Source organism: Tupaia chinensis, unplaced genomic scaffold, assembly GCF_000334495.1.
Source record: "Tupaia chinensis unplaced genomic scaffold, TupChi_1.0 Scaffold139833_1, whole genome shotgun sequence".
NCBI lineage: Eukaryota > Metazoa > Chordata > Mammalia > Scandentia > Tupaiidae > Tupaia > Tupaia belangeri.
The window spans coordinates 3515417-3537772 of NW_006199712.1; the positions used below are offsets into that span (position 1 = coordinate 3515417).

Consider the following 22356-nt stretch of genomic DNA (forward strand, 5'->3'; position numbering starts at 1 on the left):
ATTATACTAATAATAATTTTGTAGCTGGCCTTCACATAGATTATTTCAGAGCTCCGATGTAGGTTCTTGATAATGGCTCAGTTTGAACTTATACTGGCTCCTGAGAGATCACTGTATTTCCAGTGAGGATTGTTACATATTCATGATTCTAGGGATATCACTCTCACTGGATTTATTCCAAGGCCTCTATTGTGGTATTATTTGATTCTAAAACATTGTTTGGGTGGCATTTACTTCTTCTTTTTTTTTTTTTTTTTTATAGAAACAGAGAGCGAGAAATCACTCCCTGGGGGGATGGCCATGCCATAATCCCTTCTCTTCCATTCTCCTTTCAGGATCTTGGGTATGCATGCACATGTACCTGGTGTAAGTTTAAGCTACTGGATCTGAGACTAACCTCAGTCAGCTACATGGGAGTCCAGTGACATAGCCATAACGCCAACTACTGGTCCCTGGCACTTATCTTCTTAATAAGAGGTTTCATTTGAGGTCAGCCCCATAGTCCAATGGTTAAGGGATGCCAGATCCCACATAGCCATCAGCTTGAATCTTAGTCCTGGAAGTTTGAAAAACACCAGGTGTGTGTGTGTGCATGCGCCCCAAATCCTAACAGGATGGAGAACTGGAGAAGGGACTGTGGCATGACCATGTTCCATTAAGGATACTTTTTTCTTCTCTCTTCTCTCTCTGTCAAGCTCTGGTGCCCTCTGACAGCATAAAAGAAAAAAAAATAAAATAAAAAAGACCTTTTCACTTTGTATAAGTATCAGGGGAACATAGTAGGTTTTATTATTTCATTATATTGGTAATATCAGATAGTTTGTGTATATAATTGAAAATTTTCTATTCTTGTTTTTTAATAACAATTTGAATAAAGTAGACATTTCCTGTCCTGTTTGAACAGAGAAATAATTTGTCCCTTTTCTCTTGGCCTGTATGATAAATGGAAATTACTCTGTTTTGCAGGAGTGTATATGACGGGAAAGGAGCTCCGCCAGTGTATGCTACCAAAAGCAGCTGCTTTGTCCGAAAAACTTAAAGTATTTCGAGAATTTCTCCTGCCCAGGCATCCTCCTGTTTTTCATGAGTGGTTTCTGAGAACATTCCCTGATCCTACATCATGGTAAGTTACCAAGAATATTGTTGGGGGCCAGCCAAGTGACATTGTGTTTAGGCAGCTGGATTCCACATGATTGACTGCACAGTTTGAGTCCTGAACATGTCAGCTTAAAAAACACACTGGGTGGGTGTGCATATGTGCCCAGAGTCCTGAGAAGAGAATGATAGAAAAGGGATTGTGGCATGGCTGTCCCCCCTGAGGGATGCTTTCTCACTTTCTCTCTCCCTCTCTTTCTCTGGTGAACACCCTATAGCAAATTTCAAACAAACAAAGAATGTTGTTGAATTGTTATAGTTTATTTTTAACATTTTAGATTTATGTTGCCGCAGATGACATAAGAATATTTGACAGGAATTATGTTTACTTTAGGTACAGTAGCAGGTCAGCATACTGTCGTTCCACTGCAGTAATGTCAATGGTTGGTTATATCCTGGGACTTGGAGACCGTCATGGTGAAAACATTCTCTTTGATTCTTTCACTGGTGAATGCGTACATGTGGATTTCAACTGTCTTTTCAATAAGGTATGTGATTTGACATAAGTGTAGTTAATTATATTTGCTCTCAATTTTCTTTCCTCAGCTACTCTTTTTAGACATCTTGTTAGCAGTTATACTTACAGTTGAGTCACATTGAGTGTTTTCTGACTAGTTTTCATCAGTGGATCTCATAGTAAAGCAACCGATGATAGAAAAAACTTAGATGAGTGATAGTAGTAAAGCTTGCACAGAACTTAAAGTTATAATGAAAAGGTTCAAGTTCTGATTCTATGTGTTATTATTTATGAGAACATGGATAAATCAGTTCATTTTACTGACAGTTTTAGAGAGACAGAGTAGTTTTTGTTCATTTTGTTCATTTTTTTTTTCTATACAGTATGTACACATGCCAGAGAGAAAGAGAAGTGAGAAATCACCCCTTAGAGGAGATGGCCTTGTCACAATCTTGTCTCTTCCATTCTTCTCTCAAGATCTTGAGCATATGTGCACTCTCACCCTGCATGATTTTCTTTTTTTTTTTTTTAAGCGATTTTTGCTAAAGAGGACATGTGCTCCTCAGAGACTGAAAGTGAGAAACCATCCCCAGAGGGAAAGGTCATGCTACAGTCCTTTCTCTTCCATTCTCTTGGGATTTTGGGCACACAAGCACACACCCGGTATGATTTTCAAGTTGCTAAGTCCAGGACTTATAACCATGGTTGACCATGTGAGAGTCGAGCGCCTTAACTTCCATGCCACCTGCTGGCCCAAGAGTAGTTTAATAAGATAGTTTCCAAATCTAGCAGAGTAGCAGAACTATCTAAGAGGTTTTTTTAAAAATATAGATACCCCAGAAACATCCCAAGAGATTCAGATTCTGAATCTGATCCAGAATGGGGCCTGGGAATAAATTAAGGCAACTTGACTCATCTCTAAGGCCCTCTATAATTTCTCAATATTACTTAACAATCCTGGAGGATTGGTATTTTAACCCAGTATTTTCTTCCTCTTTATCTTCTGTGAGGTTGACTTGTGCTATTACAAGAAACTCAGAAAGATCATAGGCCCAGTTGTAAAGAAGTCAGAGATAAACTCCAAGATAAATTAAATCACAGAAGAGGAGAATTCAAGGTAAATGATTAGAAAGGTGGAAACCACTAGGATAGAAATGGGAGAAAATATGAGCAATTGAATTTCATTATATTTTTGTACATGGTTCATTTCCTGTCTGAGGGATCTAAGCTTCTAACACTTCATTGTTTCTTTTTTGCTCTTGTTTAAAAGTGAAAGTCATAATGAAATATAAAAATATTTGTTTGGGGAACCAGCAGTTAGCGTAATGGCTATGTCGCTGGACTCCCACGTAGTCGACCGCGGTTCGTGTCCCGGACCCGGTGGCTTAAAACTCACGCCGGGCGCGCGTGCGTGCGTGCCCAGGATCCCGAGAGGAGAATGGAGGAGAAGGGATTGCGGCGTGACCATCCCCCCTGGGGGGTGATTTCTCGGTTTCTGTCTCTATGTCTCTCTCTGTCTGTCTGGCGAGCGCACGCGCCCTACAGTGAAAATCTCTCCAAAAAAAAAAAAAAAAATTGTTTGTATTTTTTATTATTCAAGAAAGAAATTAAGATCTCATAAATATGCACGATTATTACGCACCAATTAATAAAATAAAACCATAAAAAGATGGGGCATGGCGGTTGAGGCACTGAACTCCCACATGCTTGACCACGGTTTGAGTCCCATACTCAGCTATTTGAAATCATACCAGGCACATATACATACTTGCCCAAAGTCTCAAGAGGAGAAGGAATTTTGGTGTGGCCATCACCTTAGGGGATGATTTCTCATTTTCCCTCTCTCTGTCTCTCTCTCTCTTTGTGGCGAGCATATGCATTCTGTGGCGAGCATATGCATTTTGTGGCAAAAACTTTTAAAATTAAAAAAGACAGACGTTACAGATGCTAATATGAGGCTAAATATTGAATGTGTAAAAATTCCTTACAATACTGTTCACTGTACTAAATTCAGTAAAGGATAAATTCATCAATCTTTTAGAGCTTATACAAGATTAAGTTGTGATATCAGTTCCCCCAAAACAAAGGGAGAATTACGGTTTTGTTCATGATAGATGCTTCTAATGTAGTCAACAATATTTTGAAGATACTTTTGCTCTTTACTACAGGAGTCTAGATGTGAACTTCTAAACTCTTTGAATAAAGATTTTAAAATTCTAACATTGGGGATGGCAGGTGGCATTGTGGTAAAAGTGCCGGAATCCAACATGGCCAACTACAGTTCAAGTCCCAGACCTGGCAGTTTGCTTTCTCACTTTCCTTTTTTCTCTCTCTCTCTGGTCAACTGAAAAAATATTAACAATAAATGGAATTAAATAATTCTTTAAAAGAAATTTCTAACATCATTAATTTTTAATGAAATGCATTTTTTTTTAAGGGAGAGACTTTTGAAGTTCCAGAAATTGTACCATTTCGACTGACTCATAATATGGTTAACGGAATGGGTCCTATGGGAACGGAGGGGCTCTTTCGAAGAGCATGTGAAGTTACATTGAGGCTGATGCGAGATCAGAGAGAGCCTTTAATGAGGTAATCATCTGTACTTTGTAAATAATTCAACAATGACCTGAAATGTAATTATTGGCCCCTAAGTATGTATTCTTTTAAAAAGAAATCACTTTGCATTGACTGAAGTATACTTATTTAGTTAGTTAGTTTTATTCTTTATCCATGATAGAATGTGTGCATGTGCACATAAGTCCAAGAGAAAAAAAAATGAGCACCCTCCGTAGGTTCTTTCATGCCACAGTCCCATTCCTCTAGTCCCTTAGCCCATCAGGTTCTAGGCACTCATGCATTTGCTAAATCTTTCCAGCTGACTAGGTCAGATATTCAAACCATTGTTACCATGTGACTCAAGCAGAGTATTGGCACTGGACCATGGAGCCAACCCATGAAGTAGATTTTAAAAACAAAAATAAATTACTAAGGTTATTAGGATAGGGACCAGCTGATGGCGTAATGGTTATGTCACTGAACTCCCACATAGTCAACTGTGGTTAGCGTCCTAGACCTAGCTGCGTAAAACTCACACCAGGTGTGTGTGCATGCATGCCCAAAATCCTAAGAAGAGAATGGAGAAGGGATTGCAGGTGTGTTCTTACCCCCAGAGGGTGATTTCTCACTTTCTGCCTTTCTCTCTCTTCGGTGAGTACACAGGCCTTATAGCGACAATCTCTTTTAATTAAAAAAAAAAAAAATTAGAATATGTTTCATATACCATAATATTCATCCTTTTAAAAGTATACACTTGAGTGGTATTTAGTATACTCACAACATTGCGCAAACATTTTCATTACCCCAAAAAGAAATCCCACAGGCTTTCATAGGCACTACCAGTCTCTTCCTCCCTTTTCTTTCCCTGCCTCCAGTCATCCCTTTGCCACCACTAATCTACTTTCTGTTTCTATATATTTGCCTATTCAACATATTTCATCAAAATGGAATCTCAAGAGTATGTAGCCTTTTGTGTTTGTCTTCTTTTACTTAGCATAATGTTTTGAAATTCATCATGTATCAGTACTTCGCTCTTTTTTATTGCCAAATGATATTTCAATTATATGGATATATAGGTTGAACATCTCTAATCTGAAAAAATTTTGAAATCTAAAATGTTGCAAAATCCATAACTTTTTGAGTGCCAACATGATGCCACAAGTGGGGAAAAAAATGTTTTTTTGAAGAGGTTTTTGCTATAGGGCACGTGTGCTCACCAGACAGACAGAAAGACAGAAAGTGAGAAATCACCCCCCAGGGGGGATGGCCACGCCGCAATCCCTTCTCCTCCGTTCTCCTCTCGGGATCTTGGGCACGCACGCACACGTGCCCGACAAGAGTTTTAAGTAACCGGGTCTGGGATGCGAACCGCGGTCGACTACATGGGAGTCCAGCAATGTAGCTAACTGCTAGTCCCAAGTGGAAAATTTCACACCTGACCTCATGTGACAGGATAACAATCAAAATGCTTTAATACAAAAATATATAAAATTATCTCCAGACTGTGTATATAAGATGTTTATAAAACATGAATGAGGGACCAGCAGTTGGTGTAATGGCTATGTAGTTGGACTCCCGTGTAGTCGACCACGGTTTGAGTCTTAGACCAAGTGGCTTAAACTCATGCTGGGCGCATGTGTGTGCATGCCCACCCAAGATCCCTAGAGGAGAATGGAGGAGAAGAGATTGCGGTGTGGCCATCCCCCCATAGGGTGATTTCTTGCTTTCTGTTTCTTTGTTTCTCTTGGTCTTTCTGGTGAGTGCACACACCCTAAAGCAAAAAACTCTCAAAAAAAAAACAAAAATAAAAGTGAATGAAGATGCAGTAATAAGAAACATGAGCAAGACAGAGCTTAGATTTAACGGGGGATACCTGGCAATGAATTAAGCCAATGGGATGAATGTCATTATCAGGATGGTCTTGCTTTTGTTGTATTGTGAACCTATTGTAATATAGAGTATGTCTTCTACTAAACTATCTTTAAACTTAAAATTCTGTAAGAGACACCGTTAAATAAAAGATGTATTTCACCAACTTAAAAAAAATGATAAAAAAATACAGCATAGATGCTTCTGATGTTTAGACCTGGGCCCTATCCCTAAGCTACCTCTTTATGGATATGAAAATATTCCAGAATCTGAAAAAATATCCAAAATCTGAAACACTTTTGGTTCTAAGCATTTTGGATAAAAAATACTAAATCTGTACTGCATTTTTCTTTTCTCTTTTTTTCTTTTTTTTGGAGAGGTTTTTGCTATAGGGCACGTGCGCTCGCCAGACAGACAGAGAGAGAGAGAGAGACAGAAAGCAAGAAATCACCCCCGCAGGGGGGATGGCCACACTGCAATCCCTTCTCCATTCTCCTCTCGGGATCTTGGGCACGCACGCACACGCGCCCGGTGTGAGTTTAAGCCGCCGGGTCCGGGACTCGAACTGCAGTCGACTACGTGGGAGTCCAGCGACATAGCCACTGCGCTAACTGCTCGTCCCATGTACTGCATTTTTCTGTACTCTTTATCAGTTACACAAAATTATAAACATAGACATTTGGATTGTTTCAGTCTTTTTGCTATTATGAATAATGTGTCTATGAACATCATGCATACTTTTATGCAGATGTATGTTTTCATTTCTCTTGTTGTATACCTAGGGGTAGAACTGCTGGGTCATATGTAATTGTTTATCTATTTTTTGTGCATTTATGTCATATCTAAGAAACTTAACCCCAAATCACAAAGATTTAGATCTGTTTTCATCTAAGCATTTTATAATTTTAATGGTTCTGTTCAACCTTTAATCTAATTTCAGTTATTTTGTGTATATGGCATAAGATAGAGTTCTTATTCCTTCTTTTGCAAATGTATATTTTGTTGTCCCAGCATCATTTTGGGGAGGAGGGGGACTAGTATTCTCTATTTAATTGTCTTGGTATTTTTGTTGAAATGCTCAGTTGAAATTTTTTAAATAATTATTTATTTAATTTTATTTATTGTTACTATTTTTAATTTGACCAGAGGGGGGGGTGAGCAAATAAGCCATCAGGTCCTGGGTTCCAACTGCTGACAGCCAGGTGACAGTCCAGCTTCCTAACTACCACTCTACCTCCTGGCCTGGATTTTCAACAGTTTTATTTCATTGATCTATATATATAATCTTATGCCATCATCACACTGTCTTGATTACTGTAACTTTGTAGTAAATTTTGAAATCAGTAAGTATGAATACTCCAACTGTGTTTGTTTTCAGGATCGTGTGGCTATTATGGGTTCCTTGCATTTCCATATGACTTTTTTTAAGAATTTTTTTAAATTGTATTCATCGTCATTATTTTATTTTTTTGAAGTTGATTAGAGAGAGAGACAAAGAAAGAGAAGGAAAGTGAGAAAGCAAGCTGCCAGATCAGAGATTCAAACCATGGTCAGCCATGTGGGAATCCAGCCACCTTAACCACCACCCCACCTGTTGGCCCTGTTATATGACTTTAAAGATCAATTTGTCAATTTTTGCAAAACTTTAGCTTGGATTCTGATGGGAATAGCATTGAATTTTAAAATTAATTTGGGGAATATTACCATCTTAACAATATTAAGTCTTTTGATCCATAAATATGGAATGTCTTCTCATTTATTTAAATCTTTTCATTTTTTCAATAATATTTTACAATGTTTTGTATGTAAACATTGTATTTAACCTTTAAAAAATTGTCTTCATAAGTGTCTTGTTACTTTTGTTTTTATTCTAAGTGTATTTTTTTCTTAGTTTCATTTTGTGATTGTTTATTACTAGTGCATAGAAATACAACTGTTATTTCTATATTAGCCTTGTGTTCTACAACCTTGTTGAACTTATTCATTAGTTACTTTTATGGCTACTTTTAGAGTTCTCTTTGTAACAACATATCATCTATAGACAGAAATAGTTCTACTCTTTCTTTTCCAATTTTAATGCCTTTTATTTCTTTCTCTATTTTGTCCAATTTCCCTAGCTAGATCGTTGTCAAATATACATAGTAAGAAACATGTTTCTGTTTTTCCTGATCTTAGAGGTAGACAGTCTTTAACCTTTTTTAAGAATTATTTTATTTAATTTTTATTTATTTTTTTTTTATTAATTTGGCGAGAGAGAGGGTGGGAAAGTGAGAAAGCAAGCCACCAGGTCAAGGACTTGAACCATGGTTGACCATGTGGGAGTCCAGCACCCCAACACTACACTACCTGCTGACCCCCCAATATTTCAGTTTTAAGTGCAATGTTTGCTATAGGAAACAGATACTTTTTTTTTTTTTTGGAGAGGATTTTGCTATAGGGCGCATACACTCACCAGAAGGACAGAGAGAGAGAGAGAAAGTGAAAAATCACACCCCACGGGGGATGGCCAACACTGCAATCTTTTCTTCTCCATTTTCCTCTCAGGATCTTGGGCACACACACACAGACGCCCAACGTGAGTTTATGCCACCATGTCCAGGACTTGAACTGCGGTTAGCTGCGTGGAAATCCAGCAGCATAGCCATTATGCTAATTGCTAGTCCCTGAAGCAAATTATTTTTAAAAGACTTTCAAAGCTTATATACTTATTTCAAAGTGATAGAAATATCAAGGCAAGTAAAGGCATAGCCTGTTTAAGAAACAATACTGTATTCTAGAGGATATACTTGAAGAAGGTGGTGCAAGAGATGATGGTGGATAGATGAGCAAGAGCTAGACTATGAAGGGCTCACAAGTGACTCAGCTTTAAATTTAAACTTTACCCTGAGAGCAACCAGTAGTCATTGGAGGGTTTTAAGAGGAAATTTAATTTTAAGAAGGGAAAATGAGATAATCTGATTGATACGAGAAAAATTATAGGTCCAATTACAGCCAGAAAAGTAGGCAGATGACCATTGTACTAACCCAGGGGGAAAAATGATGGTACACTGGATGGTGTAATGACTTTCAAAGCTTATATACTTATTTCAAAGTGATAGAAATATCAAGGCAAGTAAAGGCATAGCCTGTTTAAGAAAACAATACTGTATTCTAGAGGATATACTTGAAGAAGGTGGTGCAAGAGATGATGGTGGATAGATGAGCAAGAGCTAGACTATGAAGGGCTCACAAGTGACTCAGCTTTACATTTAAACTTTACCCTGAGAGCAACCAGTAGTCATTGGAGGGTTTTAAGAGGAAATTTAATTTTAAGAAGGGAAAATGAGATAATCTGATTGATACGAGAAAAATTATAGGTCCAATTACAGCCAGAAAAGTAGGCAGATGACCATTGTACTAACCCAGGGGGAAAAATGATGGTACACTGGATGGTGTAATGGCAGGAGAGATGGAGATAAGTAGAGAGATTCCGAAGAGACTTAGGAGGTAGAATTGGAAGAGAGGGCAAGGATAATTCCAAGGCAAATGGGTAAGTGATTATTTTTCTTTACTGATTTGGAGAATACAGGAGAAATAGTAAAAAGTAATTTGTTTTGTTGGGAAGATAATGAGTTTGAGGTGATTATAAGACATCCAAGTGGGTATTTCCATAAGTTGGATTTGATGTCTATAACATAAAAAAAATATCTTTATGGTAGTTACATGTATTCTTTTGTCACTGAAGACATGGCACAGGGTAAAACTAATTTGTTCGATAAATATACATTTACTAGTTTATAGTACAAATAGTTTTCAACTTAGAATGGAGTTATCTCCCATCCCATTATAAGTGAAAATATCATAAGTCCTATATAGAGTTAATACACTGATTAAACTCATATTAAGTCAAAAAATCGTAAGTCAAGCCATTTTAAGTCAGGAACTGTCTATATACATTTAAGCATGTTTCACAGAACTCAACGCAGTCTGTCAAAATATCTCTATCTTCTATCTTCTCAAAACAGTAATTTCAGGGAACTAGCAGTTAGCGTAATGGCTATGTCGCTGGATTCCCACGTAGTCGACTGTGGTTCGCGTCCCGGACCCGGTAGCTTAAATCTCACACCGGGCGCGTGTGCGTGCGTGCCCAAGATCCCGAGAGGAGAATGGAGGAGAGGGGGTTGTGGCGTGACCATCCCCCGTGGGGGATGATTTCTTGCTTTCTGTCTCTATGTCTCTCTGTCTGTCTGGCAAGCGTACGCTCCCTATAGCAAAAAAACTCTCTCAAAAAAAAAGAAAGAAACAGTAATTTCACCTATCTTACTAAAAAGGTAGTGATGTATATTTTAAGGCTTTTATCATTAAGCTTCTTTCTCTTCCTTTGAGATTTTTTTTCTGCAAAGATAACATTGTATTATTGTTACAATAATATTTGTTTCAAAACATTGTATTGTTACAATATTTGTTTCAATTTCAGCGTCTTAAAGACTTTTTTACATGATCCTCTTGTGGAGTGGAGTAAACCAGTGAAAGGGCATTCAAAAGCATCACTGAATGAAACTGGAGAAGTTGTCAATGAAAAGGTTAGTAGAAGGTGTAGCTTGATATGAGTTTGTATTCTATGCAAAGGAGACTTGATTCTATTATCAGTGGTTATTAATTACTCTGACATTGAGTTCTCCCATCCAAATTCTAATTAAGCCCAACCCTACTTAGCTTCCAAAATCACACAAGATTGGGTGCATTTAGGGTGATATGGCTGAGGACTGAAATCTGGTTCTCTAGTATGACAATGCATTCGTTTTTTTGTTGTCATTACTTTGTTAACATTATTAGCATTTGCATAATAAAACAATTCAGAGCACATTTATTGAACCATAGACAATTCAGTTAAAAGATACAATAGGAAACACTTGAGCACAAATTACCTGAATTTAGAGATTATCAGTTTGAGCTTTAATGTGGTGACACCAGTGTTCTACAGTCCGTCTCCCCCCCCCCCCCTTCCCCTTTTTTTTTTCAAGGTTCAGAAATGTACAGACACAACTCAGGCTGAGTGATCCATGTGGAGCTGTTACTTATGACTTATGGGCACATTAGCCAACCACTTCTTGTTTAATGCAAACGTAGTGACAATGGGACACAAATGGCCTATTCCTCTAACTCACAGTCACATTCTTCTTCTCTAATCTTTAAGAACAAGTGGAGCCTTCACTTGGTTGGCCACCCCGTCGCCACTCAGTGTCTCAACAATCATGAAAGCAAATTCAAAGCTAGTCCCAGGACCACAGCTTGTAAGAATCAGACCGTCCTTTTCCATACGGATCTCAGAGTAGCTGTAACGGCTTCCATTCATCATTTTGTCTTTAGCAAGCGGGTGTGTGGTAACTTTGCTTCCAAAGCCTATTTCAGGAGCCCACAGAGCAGTAGGGTCTGCACAGATGGCAGCTATGAGGCCCTTCCACTTTTCCTGTTCCTTCTGGGTCTCTTTCATAGCAGTGGACTCGGATACATTCTGTGCACCCAGATTACCTCCTGGTAGAACCACCGCATCATACAGTCGCTCTTTTTTTGCATCTTCAAGGCTGGCATCAGGACAAATGATAACATCATGACTACATTGCACTGAGCTTTTTCCAGCCAGGCTGGCAATGGTGCTCTTAATCCCAGCTTGCCTCATGATACCTACAGAGATAACTGTCTCCATTTCCTCTTCTACTTTAGCCAGGATGACCAAAGCTCTTTTTGAAACCATTTTTATATATTTTTAAAGATCTAGACCAAACTAAACAGGAACACATGCCAGCATGCACCCACAATCAATCTTTTTTTATTTATTTATTTTTTATTTTTGGGACTCAAACCGTGGTCAGCCATGTGAGCATCCAGCACCCTTAACCACCATGCCACCTGCTGGCACCGCATCCATAATCCATATTAACAAATGTAATAATTCACTTCATACTAAAACTTGTTGAAGCCTCATAGTTTTCAGACAACTGGTTATTTTTAATAAGTGGAAAAGATTGTTTTTGCTTTTGTTATTTTCTTTTTCATTGTAATTTGTCAGAGGGCATATGCACTCACCAGAGAGAAAACACAGAAAGAGAAAATGGAAAGCACTTCTTGTAGGGGATGGTCATGCCGGAATCTCTTCTCTATTTCAACCCCCTCTCAAGATTTTAGACACACATTTCATATGCAGCTGGTGTGTTTTTTAAGCACCAAGTCTGCAACTCAAACCACACAGTTGGCCGTTTGGGATCCAGCCAATGAAGAATCATTGGGTTGATGATCCTATGAGGATTATTTTTCTAATAACATCATCTTCATTATTGTACTCTGACATGTTTTCTAAAGAGAGAAATGTATGGCGTTCCAAGTAGCTCACTTAGAACTCCTGTTTTTATGTACCTATCTACTATAAGGGCATTAAAGCATTATTACTATTATTAAAATAGTCATCAAATGTTTTAAGTCCTAAACACTTTTGATGCAGATTTCCAAAAATGCTATTCTTTAGGAATTGTAATATGGAAATAATTCCTTGTTAGCCCATGCAGTTCAGGAATATATCTAAGCATTTGATGTTCAATCAACATACTAGACTCAAAATTGGTATCTCAAGGTTTTTTTTTTTTTTTAAGAGAGAGATTTTTGCTATAGCAGTGTGTGTGCTCACTGAAGAGACATACAAAGGCAGAGAGACAGAAAGCAAGAAATCACCCCTGAGGAGAGGATATGGCCACGCCACAATGTCTTCTTCTCCATTCTCCTCTCGGGATTTTGGACACACACACACACACACACACACACACACACACACCAGCATGAGTTTTAGGCCGCTGGGTTAGGAATCTACCTACACTGGACTACCTGGGAGTCCCAATGACATAACCATTACTCCATCTGCTGGTCCCATTATTCTTTTTCTGTGTTTACTTCAAAAGAGGTGGTAATCTGTAAAATGGTGTTAACATTTATTAAATATCAAAAAATGTAGTAACTCAGCAACATCCATGTTATTGAATTCTTACCCTAATGGTTTTCTATTTTTTTCTTTTTAGGCCAAGACCCATGTTCTTGACATTGAGCAGCGACTACAAGGTATAATCAAGACCAGAAATAGAGTGACAGGACTCCCATTATCAATTGAAGGACATGTACATTACCTTATACAAGATGCCACTGATGAAAACTTACTTTGTCAAATGTACCTTGGTTGGACCCCGTATATGTGAAATTAAATTATTTCAAAAATTATGTTAATAATATAAAATTAATGCATTCGGTATTAATTTTTGGTTGTATCTGTTCATTTCTAAAGTACAACATAAGTTTCTTTATGTTTTCACAGCAATTGGTATTATTTCCTCCTGATGGTATTTAAAATAATATAGGTTCAGTTATTACGAAATAAATTGTTTTCTTAATACATACTTTGTATTCTAAGTGGAGAAATGGAACATTATATTTTTATAGTCAAAACAATGTATTTGCAAGAAGTCACCCTAATTTCTTTTTATAACAATTAATGTGCTGTAAGGATTCTTTTTTTTTTTAAAGAATTATTTTATTTAACTTTATTTATTTTTATTTTTATTTGACCAGAGAGGGACAGAGTGAGAGAGAGAGGGAAAGTGAGAAAGCAAGCCGCCAGGTCCAGGACCTGAACCACAGTCAATCATGTGTGAGTCCAATGTCCTTAACCATCACATCACCTGCCGGCCCCTTTTTATTATTTTTAAAGAATTTTATTTAACTTTACCTAATTATGTATTTATTTATTGTAATTTGACTGGAGAGGAAGGACAGAGCAAGTGTGAGAGCAAGGGAGAAAGAAAGAAAGCAGGACACCAGGTCTGGGACTCATACCGTGGTCAGCCGTGTGGGAGTTCACTGTCTTCAACCACCACACCACCTGCTGGCCCTAGGATTTATTTGAAAAACAACAAAAAACTATATCAAATAAATACTGTGGGCAGGGCACTAACTAGAATACTAGACTAGCTACACTTGTGCACAGGGTACCTCTTCTGCCCTTTTGGAACTGACAGGCAAGTAAGAGAGATGAACGTAAATTGCACATCATTGAGTTCACTTAATAAAACGTTTTTGGTATGTTTGAAAGTGTGATAAGGAAAAATAAGCCAAGATGAATGAATATGAAAACTAAATGTTTCATAATTTTAAAGATACTTTTGTACTGTAGGTTTATTCAAATGCAGAAACTCACAGTCTCTGAAGACAGCAATAGTTGGGACCAGCAGTTAGCGTAACGGCTACGTCGCTGGACTCCTATGTAACCGACCAAGGTTCAAGTCCCGGACCCAGTGGCTTAAACTCATGCCGGGTGCGTGTACATGCATGCCCAGGATCTCCAGAGAAGGGAGTGCTGTGTGGCCATCCCCCCTGGGGGGTGAGTTCTCGCTTTCTGTCTGTCTCTGTCTTTTTGGTGAGCGCATGCGCCCGATAGCAAAAACCTCTCAAAAAAAAAAAAAAAGACAGCAATACTTGAAATACCTTGAGATATTTTAAAACAAACAAATTTTAATGGAGGCCAGCCAGTGGCATGGTTAAGGTAGTCGGGTCCCACATGGCAGTGTGTTTTTTGAGTCTCAGACCTGACACTTGAAGAGTGCGTGTGCTTATGTGCCCAAAATCTTCCAGAAGGAGAACAGAAGGGATTGCAGTATAATCTCCCCCTGGGCTGTGGTTTCTCACTTTCTTTCTGTCTCAAGCACATGTGCCCTGTAGCAAATTTGAAAAAAAAAATTTAATGTATTTTCTACAAATTTTCTTGCAGAAGATTTAATGATAAATGAAAATACAAAGTAATGAAATTATTACGTTATAATGGAAAACTATTTTGAAAAAAGATAATTTCCCTTAAATTCACTTAATAGGACTATTTTTCTGTAGACTTGTGTGATAGGGGAACATGAGAAACGAAGAAGCATGAATGTGAAAACCAAGCGTTTTAGGCAAGTCCTGATGTTAACAGTTACGGGCCAGGTGTTACCTAATGTTCTTCAATAATTCATTAAAGGGCACTGTTCAAAGGAACTGTACTGTAGGTTTCCAATACCTCAGAGAAAATAACTCCCTCACTAAGCCGAATAGCCAAATCTTTCTTAAATCTTTATTTAAAAATACTGAAATTTAGGAGTCCCAGGAGACAGAAGCAGCCAGGACACGCATCAGCGTTCACTACTAGCCTTCAGACCGCCCCGCGCCGTCTTCTCGCCACGTCCGACGCGGGCCCTGAGCAGCTGCAGCACTGAGCGCGGACCCCGCGCGCCTCCGGGCCGGGAGCACAGGCCGCCGGGAGGGGCGGGCAGGCTTAAGCCCCGCCCCCGGACTCGGCGCCAATCCCGCCGCTCTAGGCGGGCGGGGCTCTCTCTGGGCGCGGCTCTCTATGGTCGAGCGGGCGGTGTGTTGTCATCCGCCGAGCGACGGCCGGAGGCGGCGGCGTAGGCCCCGGCGGGGCGTTCAGTTTCGGTTTGGCCCTGACTGAAAACTGTGTTGCCCGTCGAAATGGGAGTCCCCAAGTTTTATCGATGGATCTCGGAGCGGTATCCCTGCCTCAGCGAAGTGGTGAAAGAGCATCAGGTGGGTGAGCGAGGGCCGACGGCGGAAGACCAGGGACCTGGAGCTCCGCGGCCCTCTCCACCCTGGGACTGGGGCTTTCCAGCCTCTTTCCGCTGGTGGCCGGCTGGATGGGTGGCGAAGGGGAGGCGGACGGAAGGTTCCAGGACGGCCGGATGGTTTGGATGGGGGAGAGACGCAGGTTGCGTTTCTGTGCGCAAAGCCGCGGGGTTCACGGCCGCTCTGACAGCTCCTGCTTCGCCAGGGCCTTCCGCGAGTCCGAAATTAAGTCCTGGGAAGAAACGTTTTTAATAAATTCTCCCCTTTCCCTCCCCAAGGAGGTGTCAGGTTTTTTTGCCTACAGACAGAGAAGCTGTAGTGGATGCTTTCTTAGGGCTCGCCCAACCCCAGATTCCACCAGAGCTGCAGACTCCGGTACAAACAGCCGCCTCCGCAACTGAATCGGACTTTTCCCAGCCAGAGCCTCACCCGCCCCCACCCGGGGACTGACGCGGCCGATTATTCCCGTTTGTGATGTCTTTTGTTATTCGTTTCCTATTATCCGAAAGACAATGCCAATCCCTTACTGCGGGAGAAAGAAAAACAAAAACAAGGCTTTGACAGCCTAGGAGGGCGTTATTTGGAGGCTTCGATGTGGGTGTGTGTATGAGAGAGGGAGAAAAAGAAAGTGAAACGGATTGTTACAGCAGTAATACATAATGAACCCAGGGCAACGTTTATGTGTAGATGTTTTAAATCTAGTTTGTATGTTGTAACTGCGGAAAGGGAAAAGAAAGCAGCCTGTTCGATAAACAAGATTGTTTTTGTCCAGTTTTTAGAAATCAGCTTCGAAAAGTATATGGCTGATTAAATTAGTCGTGGTTGGTATCATTGTATTAATAGAAGAAATCTGGTGAACACCATCATGATGCCTATTAAATTATGGTTTGACCTTTTTAGAAGGTACTTAGAAAGCACGAAGGTGAAGGTAAACTTCTGGAAAGGATTCTTTGTGGGATTTCAATCAGATTTGATATATGAGAAAATCCATGCCAAAAATATTCAATATACTAATTTATTTGAAACGTATTTTGAATTAGATTTAGGGAAGCATTTATTTCCACAGAAAAGAGTTAAAAAGGGATACCAATACATTGCAGAAATAGAGACAACTTTGTTTTTTTTCCTGGATCTTTTCATCAACAAACTTTTTTAAAAAAGAACTACTTTATTTTATTTATTCATTTATTTTAATTTGACTAGAAAGAGACACAGAAAGAGGGGGAAAGTGAGAAAGCCACCAGGACCGGAATGTGGCCATGTGGGAGTGTCCAGTACCCCCACCACCATGCCACCTGCTTGCCCCAGTCATCAAACGTTTTAGTACTTGCCATGCATCAGTCATTTTATCACTAAAGTGGTGAAAACATGTGACTATTATTCAGAATAACTGGTTATACATACTTTGTTATCTTTGTTCTGTGATCTGGCAGTTTAGTTTAGTGAAAATATTTCAGATTCACTCTATGCTGAAGAATTTTGTTACTGAAAAAAAAAATCTCTTTAAGGCAGTCTTATGACATGGACACCGAGGTCAGGTTTTGTTTTTTTCGTTTTTTGGAGAGGTTTTCACTATAGGGGGCGTGCACTCACCAGACAGACAGAGAGAGACATAGAGACAGAAAGCAAGAAATCGCCCCTCAGGGGGGATGGTCACGTCGCAATCCCTTCTCCTCCATTCTCCTCTCGGGATCTTGGGCACACACGCACACGCGCCCGGCGTGAGTTTTAAGCCACCGGGTCCGGGATGCGAACTGCAGTCGACTACGTGAGAGTCCAGTGACATAGCCATTACACTGGTTCCCCGAGGTCAGGTTTTGTGAAAACTTTATTGTAACTAGAAACTGAAAGTATGGGGGCCAACGGTTGACGTAATGGCTGTGTCACTGGACTCCCATGTGGTCAGCTGCGGTTCAAGTCTTGGACCTGGTGGCTTAAACTCTCACTGGGTGTGTGTGTGTGTGTGCATGCCCAAGATCCCAAGAGGAGAATGGAGGAGAGGTGACGGGAAGCGCGCGCGGCCCACCCCCCCCCCCCCAGAGTAATTTCTCCCTTTCTGTCTCTCTGTCTCTGTCTTTCTGGCGAGCACACGCACCCTATAGCAAAAAGCTTCTCAAAAAAAGAAAAAAAAAAAGAAAAGGACATAAAAAAGAAACTGAAAGTAGGGTTATTTTAAAATTTCACTGTAAGTAAACTTTTTTCAGAGAGATTTTTGCTATAGGGTATATGTTCTCGCTGGAGAGACAGAGAGACAGAAAGTGAGAGATTACTCCCCCACCCTGGGGGAATGGCCACACTGCAGTCCCTTCTGCATTCTCCTCCTGGGATTCTGGGCATACACGTACACATGTCCAAGTGTGAGTGGATACAGGACTCAAATCGCAGTCGACCATGTGAGAGGACAGCAACGTAAACACTTAGCCATGTGCTAGCTCCATAAACTTTAAAACTTAGTACATTAATGTGGTATCTTTAAAAAAAAATACTTCATTAGAAATAAACAAAAGGTTACCAGCTACTTTCTTAAGCTGTATTGAAAAGATGGTAATACTAAATAAGTCATAGTAGTTCAAAAGCTAGCCCTGGAGGGAAGGGATAAGAAGTTTCTGGGAAGAACTTGGTAAGAGTAGCAGCATAGTTTTTAAGTTTCTCTGAATCCTCACATAAAAAAGCAGAAAAAAATAGATATCCAAATCTTAAATTTATAGAACAGTTACAGCAAATCATGTGACATAATAGCTCCATGAACCCCAAAGTACAACTAAGTAAAGACAGACTACCCTCAACTCCAGCAAAATTGGTGTTGGCATATGTACATGAAGAGGAAGGAAGCACTGGGGCAGCATCTGACAGACTTGAGAACTGAACTCCAGAATAGCAGACAGGCTTTTCCAAAGGACTATGCTGGGATTAGACAGGAGTAGCTGAAACCAAGGGCTTTTATTCTCTCTGATGTGACGGAATAAAGGGAGACCAAAAGAGCAAGAGCAGTCTTTCTTCTATGGATTCTCTAAAACTGACTTGTCCAGGTGTCATTCTAGGGCGAAACCCAACCTAAGGAAAAATTGCTGGAAGTGTAATAAATTTTATAGTGAAAGGGCCAAAAGAGACAAGAAAAGAAGAGAAGGTCCACATAAAAGTTAGTAAGAGTTACAGAATCAAGAAATCTTAGGACCAGCAGTTGGTGAAATGACTGTTGCTGGACTCCCATGTAGTTGACTGCAGTTTGAGTCCAAGACCCAGTGGCTTAAACCCACACCAGGCACGTGTGCATGTGTGCCCAAGAATCCGAGAGGAGAATGGAGGAAAAGGAACTGCGGCACAGCCATTCCCCCTGGGGGGTGATTTCTCGCTTTCTGTTTCTCTGTTTCTCTGTGTCTTTCTGGCGAGTGCACGCGCCCTGTAGCAAAAACCTCGTACGAGCCCCTTTATAAAAAACCCTCAAAAAAAAAAAAAAAAAAAAACCCAAAAAAAGAAATCTTAGAAAACAAATCATGTGTTTAACTCTACACAAAAACATCAGAAGAGGGAACTATGTGACCTTAAAGCTTTTCTGAACCCTTACTCATTTTCAAAATTCAAGAAAATTAATTTCACATAAAAATGAGCAACAGATGGGACCAGCAGTTAGTGTAATGGCTATGTCGCTGGACTCCCATGTAGTAGACCGCAGTTGGAGTCCTGGACCCGGTGACTTAAACTCACGCCGGGTGCATGTGCGTGCGTGTCCAGGATCCTGATAGGAGAATGGAGGACAAGGGATTGTGGCGTGGCCATTCCCCTGGGAGAGAGTGGGATTTTTCGCTTCCTGTCTCCCTTTTTCTGGTGAGCACACTATAGCAAAAACCTCTAAAAAAAAATTTTAAAAATGAGCAACAGAAAATTATTGAGGTCAAATCACATACAAAGTTTTTTTTTTTTAAAGAATTGTTTATTTAACTTTACTTATTCATTCATTTATTTTTAACTTGGCCAGAGAGAGGCACACATGAGTGGTGGTGGGAGTGAGAAATTAAGCCACCGGGTCTAGGACTTGTACCGTAGTCGGCCATATGAGAGTGTCCAGCACCTTCACCACCACACCACCCACTGGGCCCCATACAAAGTTATTATAGGGAAAAATGGAACAAAATAACATCCCTACAGACAATAAAAACTTAAATAAGAATATGCGCCAAAGTCCCTGCCATGGTGACATGATTGTAACACAGCACACAGCAGTGCTAGTGGCCAAATGTAAGGTCAGGATTTGGTTCTCAGGTCAACCTATACATGCTAGATGCATGCATGTCAATGGTCCTGGTTGGGTGAAAAGCTGTGTGTGTGTGTTGTTATGGGGGAGTTAGATAACAGTATGAGACCCTGTTGAAGGTGCCTTCTCTCTCTTTAAATAAATAAACTTTTTTTAAAAAAAAAGAATATGCAAAGCCCTCAGATTTGAGAGTCCCAACTTATATCTAAATTTTCATTATTTGATAACTCATGGGTTCAATATTTTATTTTTTAATTTAAAAAATTTTGTTTTTATTATTATTTTTTTAAGTTTATTCTGTTTGCTCACCATAGATAGAAAGACGGAAAGTGAAAAAGCCAGCCACCAGGTCTGGGACTCTAACTGCAATTGGCCATGTAGGAGTCTAGCACCTTAACCACCATGCTACCTGCTGACCCTGAGACTCGATATTTTCTAAATGATTGTGGCTGTTTTTATTTTTTCTTCAAAATAAATAGTGTATTTGTGTTTTTGTGAAAAGTGAAAAAAGAATATGCACACAAAATAGACCAAAACTATAACTCTGTATTTTATAATGAACTATTAGGCACCAAGAAAATGTTATAAGACATGAAAGACCAACATATATCAAATATGAAAACTCAAGAATTAGATGACAGAACTTAGAGAAAATTGGAACTAAATGAAAATATACTATTTTGGAAATGAAGCCAAAAGTAGAAGCAAGGGAAGAGCAAATGATACCATAAGAAAAACAAAAAAAGAAGATGGAAAAAGAAATTTTTTAAAAAGAAAGATAAAAGATTCTAGAGAAAGTAGCAATTAAGAAAGACAACAAAGACAAGCAATAGAAGAAAAGAGAAAAGAAAAGAAACAACATAACAGAATAAATACTAGAATTAAAGAAGCTTTTGTCTTATGGGGGGGATGCATCTGTAAGATCAGGAGACTGCCCCTTTGTCCTGTGACAGCATTACTGCTCGGTGGAGCATTGGCGCATACGACATCAGACATTTTACTGTATTCTAGACTTCCTGGGACCTCACAACATTGACAAGCCACATGGTAATGTAGTTTGTTAATTCGCTAGAGGGGATGTACCCCTACCCAACAGACGGAGAAAGTGAGAAAACACCCTCCACTCTTCCGGGTATACATGTGCGTGTTTCCTTCAATCTGCCTGATCCAGGCCTCGAATTGCAGTCACATGGGATCCAGCTGTCCCAACCATCACATCACTGACTGGCCCAGTAATCTGGTTCTAGACACAATTTCATGTAAAGAATTGATTTAATAAAGCACCATCTTGATAACTTGTTAGAGAAAGAAGGGAGAGAGGGAGAAAAAGAACAGAAAGAAAATTTTCCTGAAATTTAAAAAGATTGAAACTGCATATTGAAAGAGTATACTATGTACCTGAGAATATAAATTCAGATGATTGGTAGGACATATTCTAGTACAATTACTGGACTTCAAAGAAAAGTACTATTGATAGTTGCTTCACCTGAGGGTCCCCAAACTAGGAACGTGTTTCCCCTTGTTAGTGTCCCACCAGCAGTCGAAGAAGGAGGAGGGAAAAATAGAACACAATAAGGATAGCTTTATAAATCTGAATCTTTGCTAGTTCTACCCAGACTGTTTAGTTTCATTGAGGATTAGGTGCTGGTTTTGTTTTAGCATCAGTAACACCACCACTGGAGAAGAGAGGAGAGAACAACTTCAGGGACATGTTTTCAAATCATCATTTCTAGTCTGCACCAGCTCTTTATTTTCAGAGCTTGGAATTTATAAGAATCTGTAACCTGTTACAAAAGTTCCAACTTCTGATGCAATAGGCTGTGCTTGTTTTAACCCGCAGTGTTTTATCCATCAATACAAACCTAATTACTCCTCCTATTGATAGAAATCTATGATTAGCTAGTGCTGCCTGTTCTCAGACTGTTTGGGAGGAGAGGGGGAATATGTATGTATAAAATCCTCTGTCGTCATAAGATTTGGGGAAAGGAGAGAAGGTAAACCCACATCCCTTATCTGTCTTTACAAAACAAAGGTCATACAACCAAGATTTAAATTCTTACAGAGCCAGCCCAGTAAGCACATTAATTAAGTGCTGTGCATTGGAAGCAAGATCACATATGACAGACTGAGATTTCAATGAAAAACACACCAGGCACATGATAGAAGGAGCAATAGAGGAAAGGGATTATGGCATGACCATACCCCACTCACTGGGGGTTACTTTTTCTCTCTCTTGTTCTCTTTCTTGATCACCCTGGCAAGTGCATGTGCCCTCTGGCAATAAAAAAATGAGAAATGAATTCTTAAACTATATGCACTTCTCTTAGTGATTATAATCTACCACAGTGATGTTAAAATAGCAAAGTTTTTGGTTTTGGGTTTTTTTTTTTTTTTTTACAGGGGTGTTAAAAATGCAAAATTTTTGGTTTTTGGTTTTTTT

The 22356-nt window shown here is 39.5% G+C and overlaps 2 protein-coding genes and 1 pseudogene across 9 annotated transcripts in view; 2 read left to right on the forward strand and 1 right to left on the reverse strand.

The window, feature by feature from the left end:
* The window catches only part of ATR (ATR checkpoint kinase), a 137221-nt gene extending 123926 nt beyond the window's left edge, over window positions 1-13295 (forward strand). The window contains exons 43-47 of one of the 3 annotated variants that reach the window (XM_006162303.3): window positions 967-1123; window positions 1490-1643; window positions 4050-4201; window positions 10494-10599; window positions 13084-13295. In XM_006162303.3, coding sequence (XP_006162365.1) covers window positions 967-1123; window positions 1490-1643; window positions 4050-4201; window positions 10494-10599; window positions 13084-13257 — 743 coding nt within the window. In that variant the 3' untranslated portion in view covers window positions 13258-13295. Of the gene's footprint in view, window positions 1-966; window positions 1124-1489; window positions 1644-2622; window positions 2724-4049; window positions 4202-10493; window positions 10600-13083 lie in introns of those variants that run through there. The other 2 variants (XM_014593188.2, XR_003546810.1) reach the window with 2 other exon arrangements.
* On the reverse strand, window positions 11202-11789 carry LOC102481777 (protein/nucleic acid deglycase DJ-1 pseudogene; annotated as a pseudogene).
* A 2154-nt stretch (window positions 13296-15449) lies between the features above and the next one.
* Window positions 15450-22356, forward strand: part of XRN1 (5'-3' exoribonuclease 1) — a 153357-nt gene continuing 146450 nt past the window's right edge. For all 6 annotated transcript variants that reach the window (XM_014593184.2, XM_014593182.2, XM_006162304.3 and 3 more), the window contains exon 1: window positions 15450-15628. In XM_014593184.2, the coding sequence (XP_014448670.1) occupies window positions 15554-15628 (75 nt within the window). In that variant the 5' untranslated portion in view covers window positions 15450-15553. The remainder of the gene's footprint in view (window positions 15629-22356) is intronic.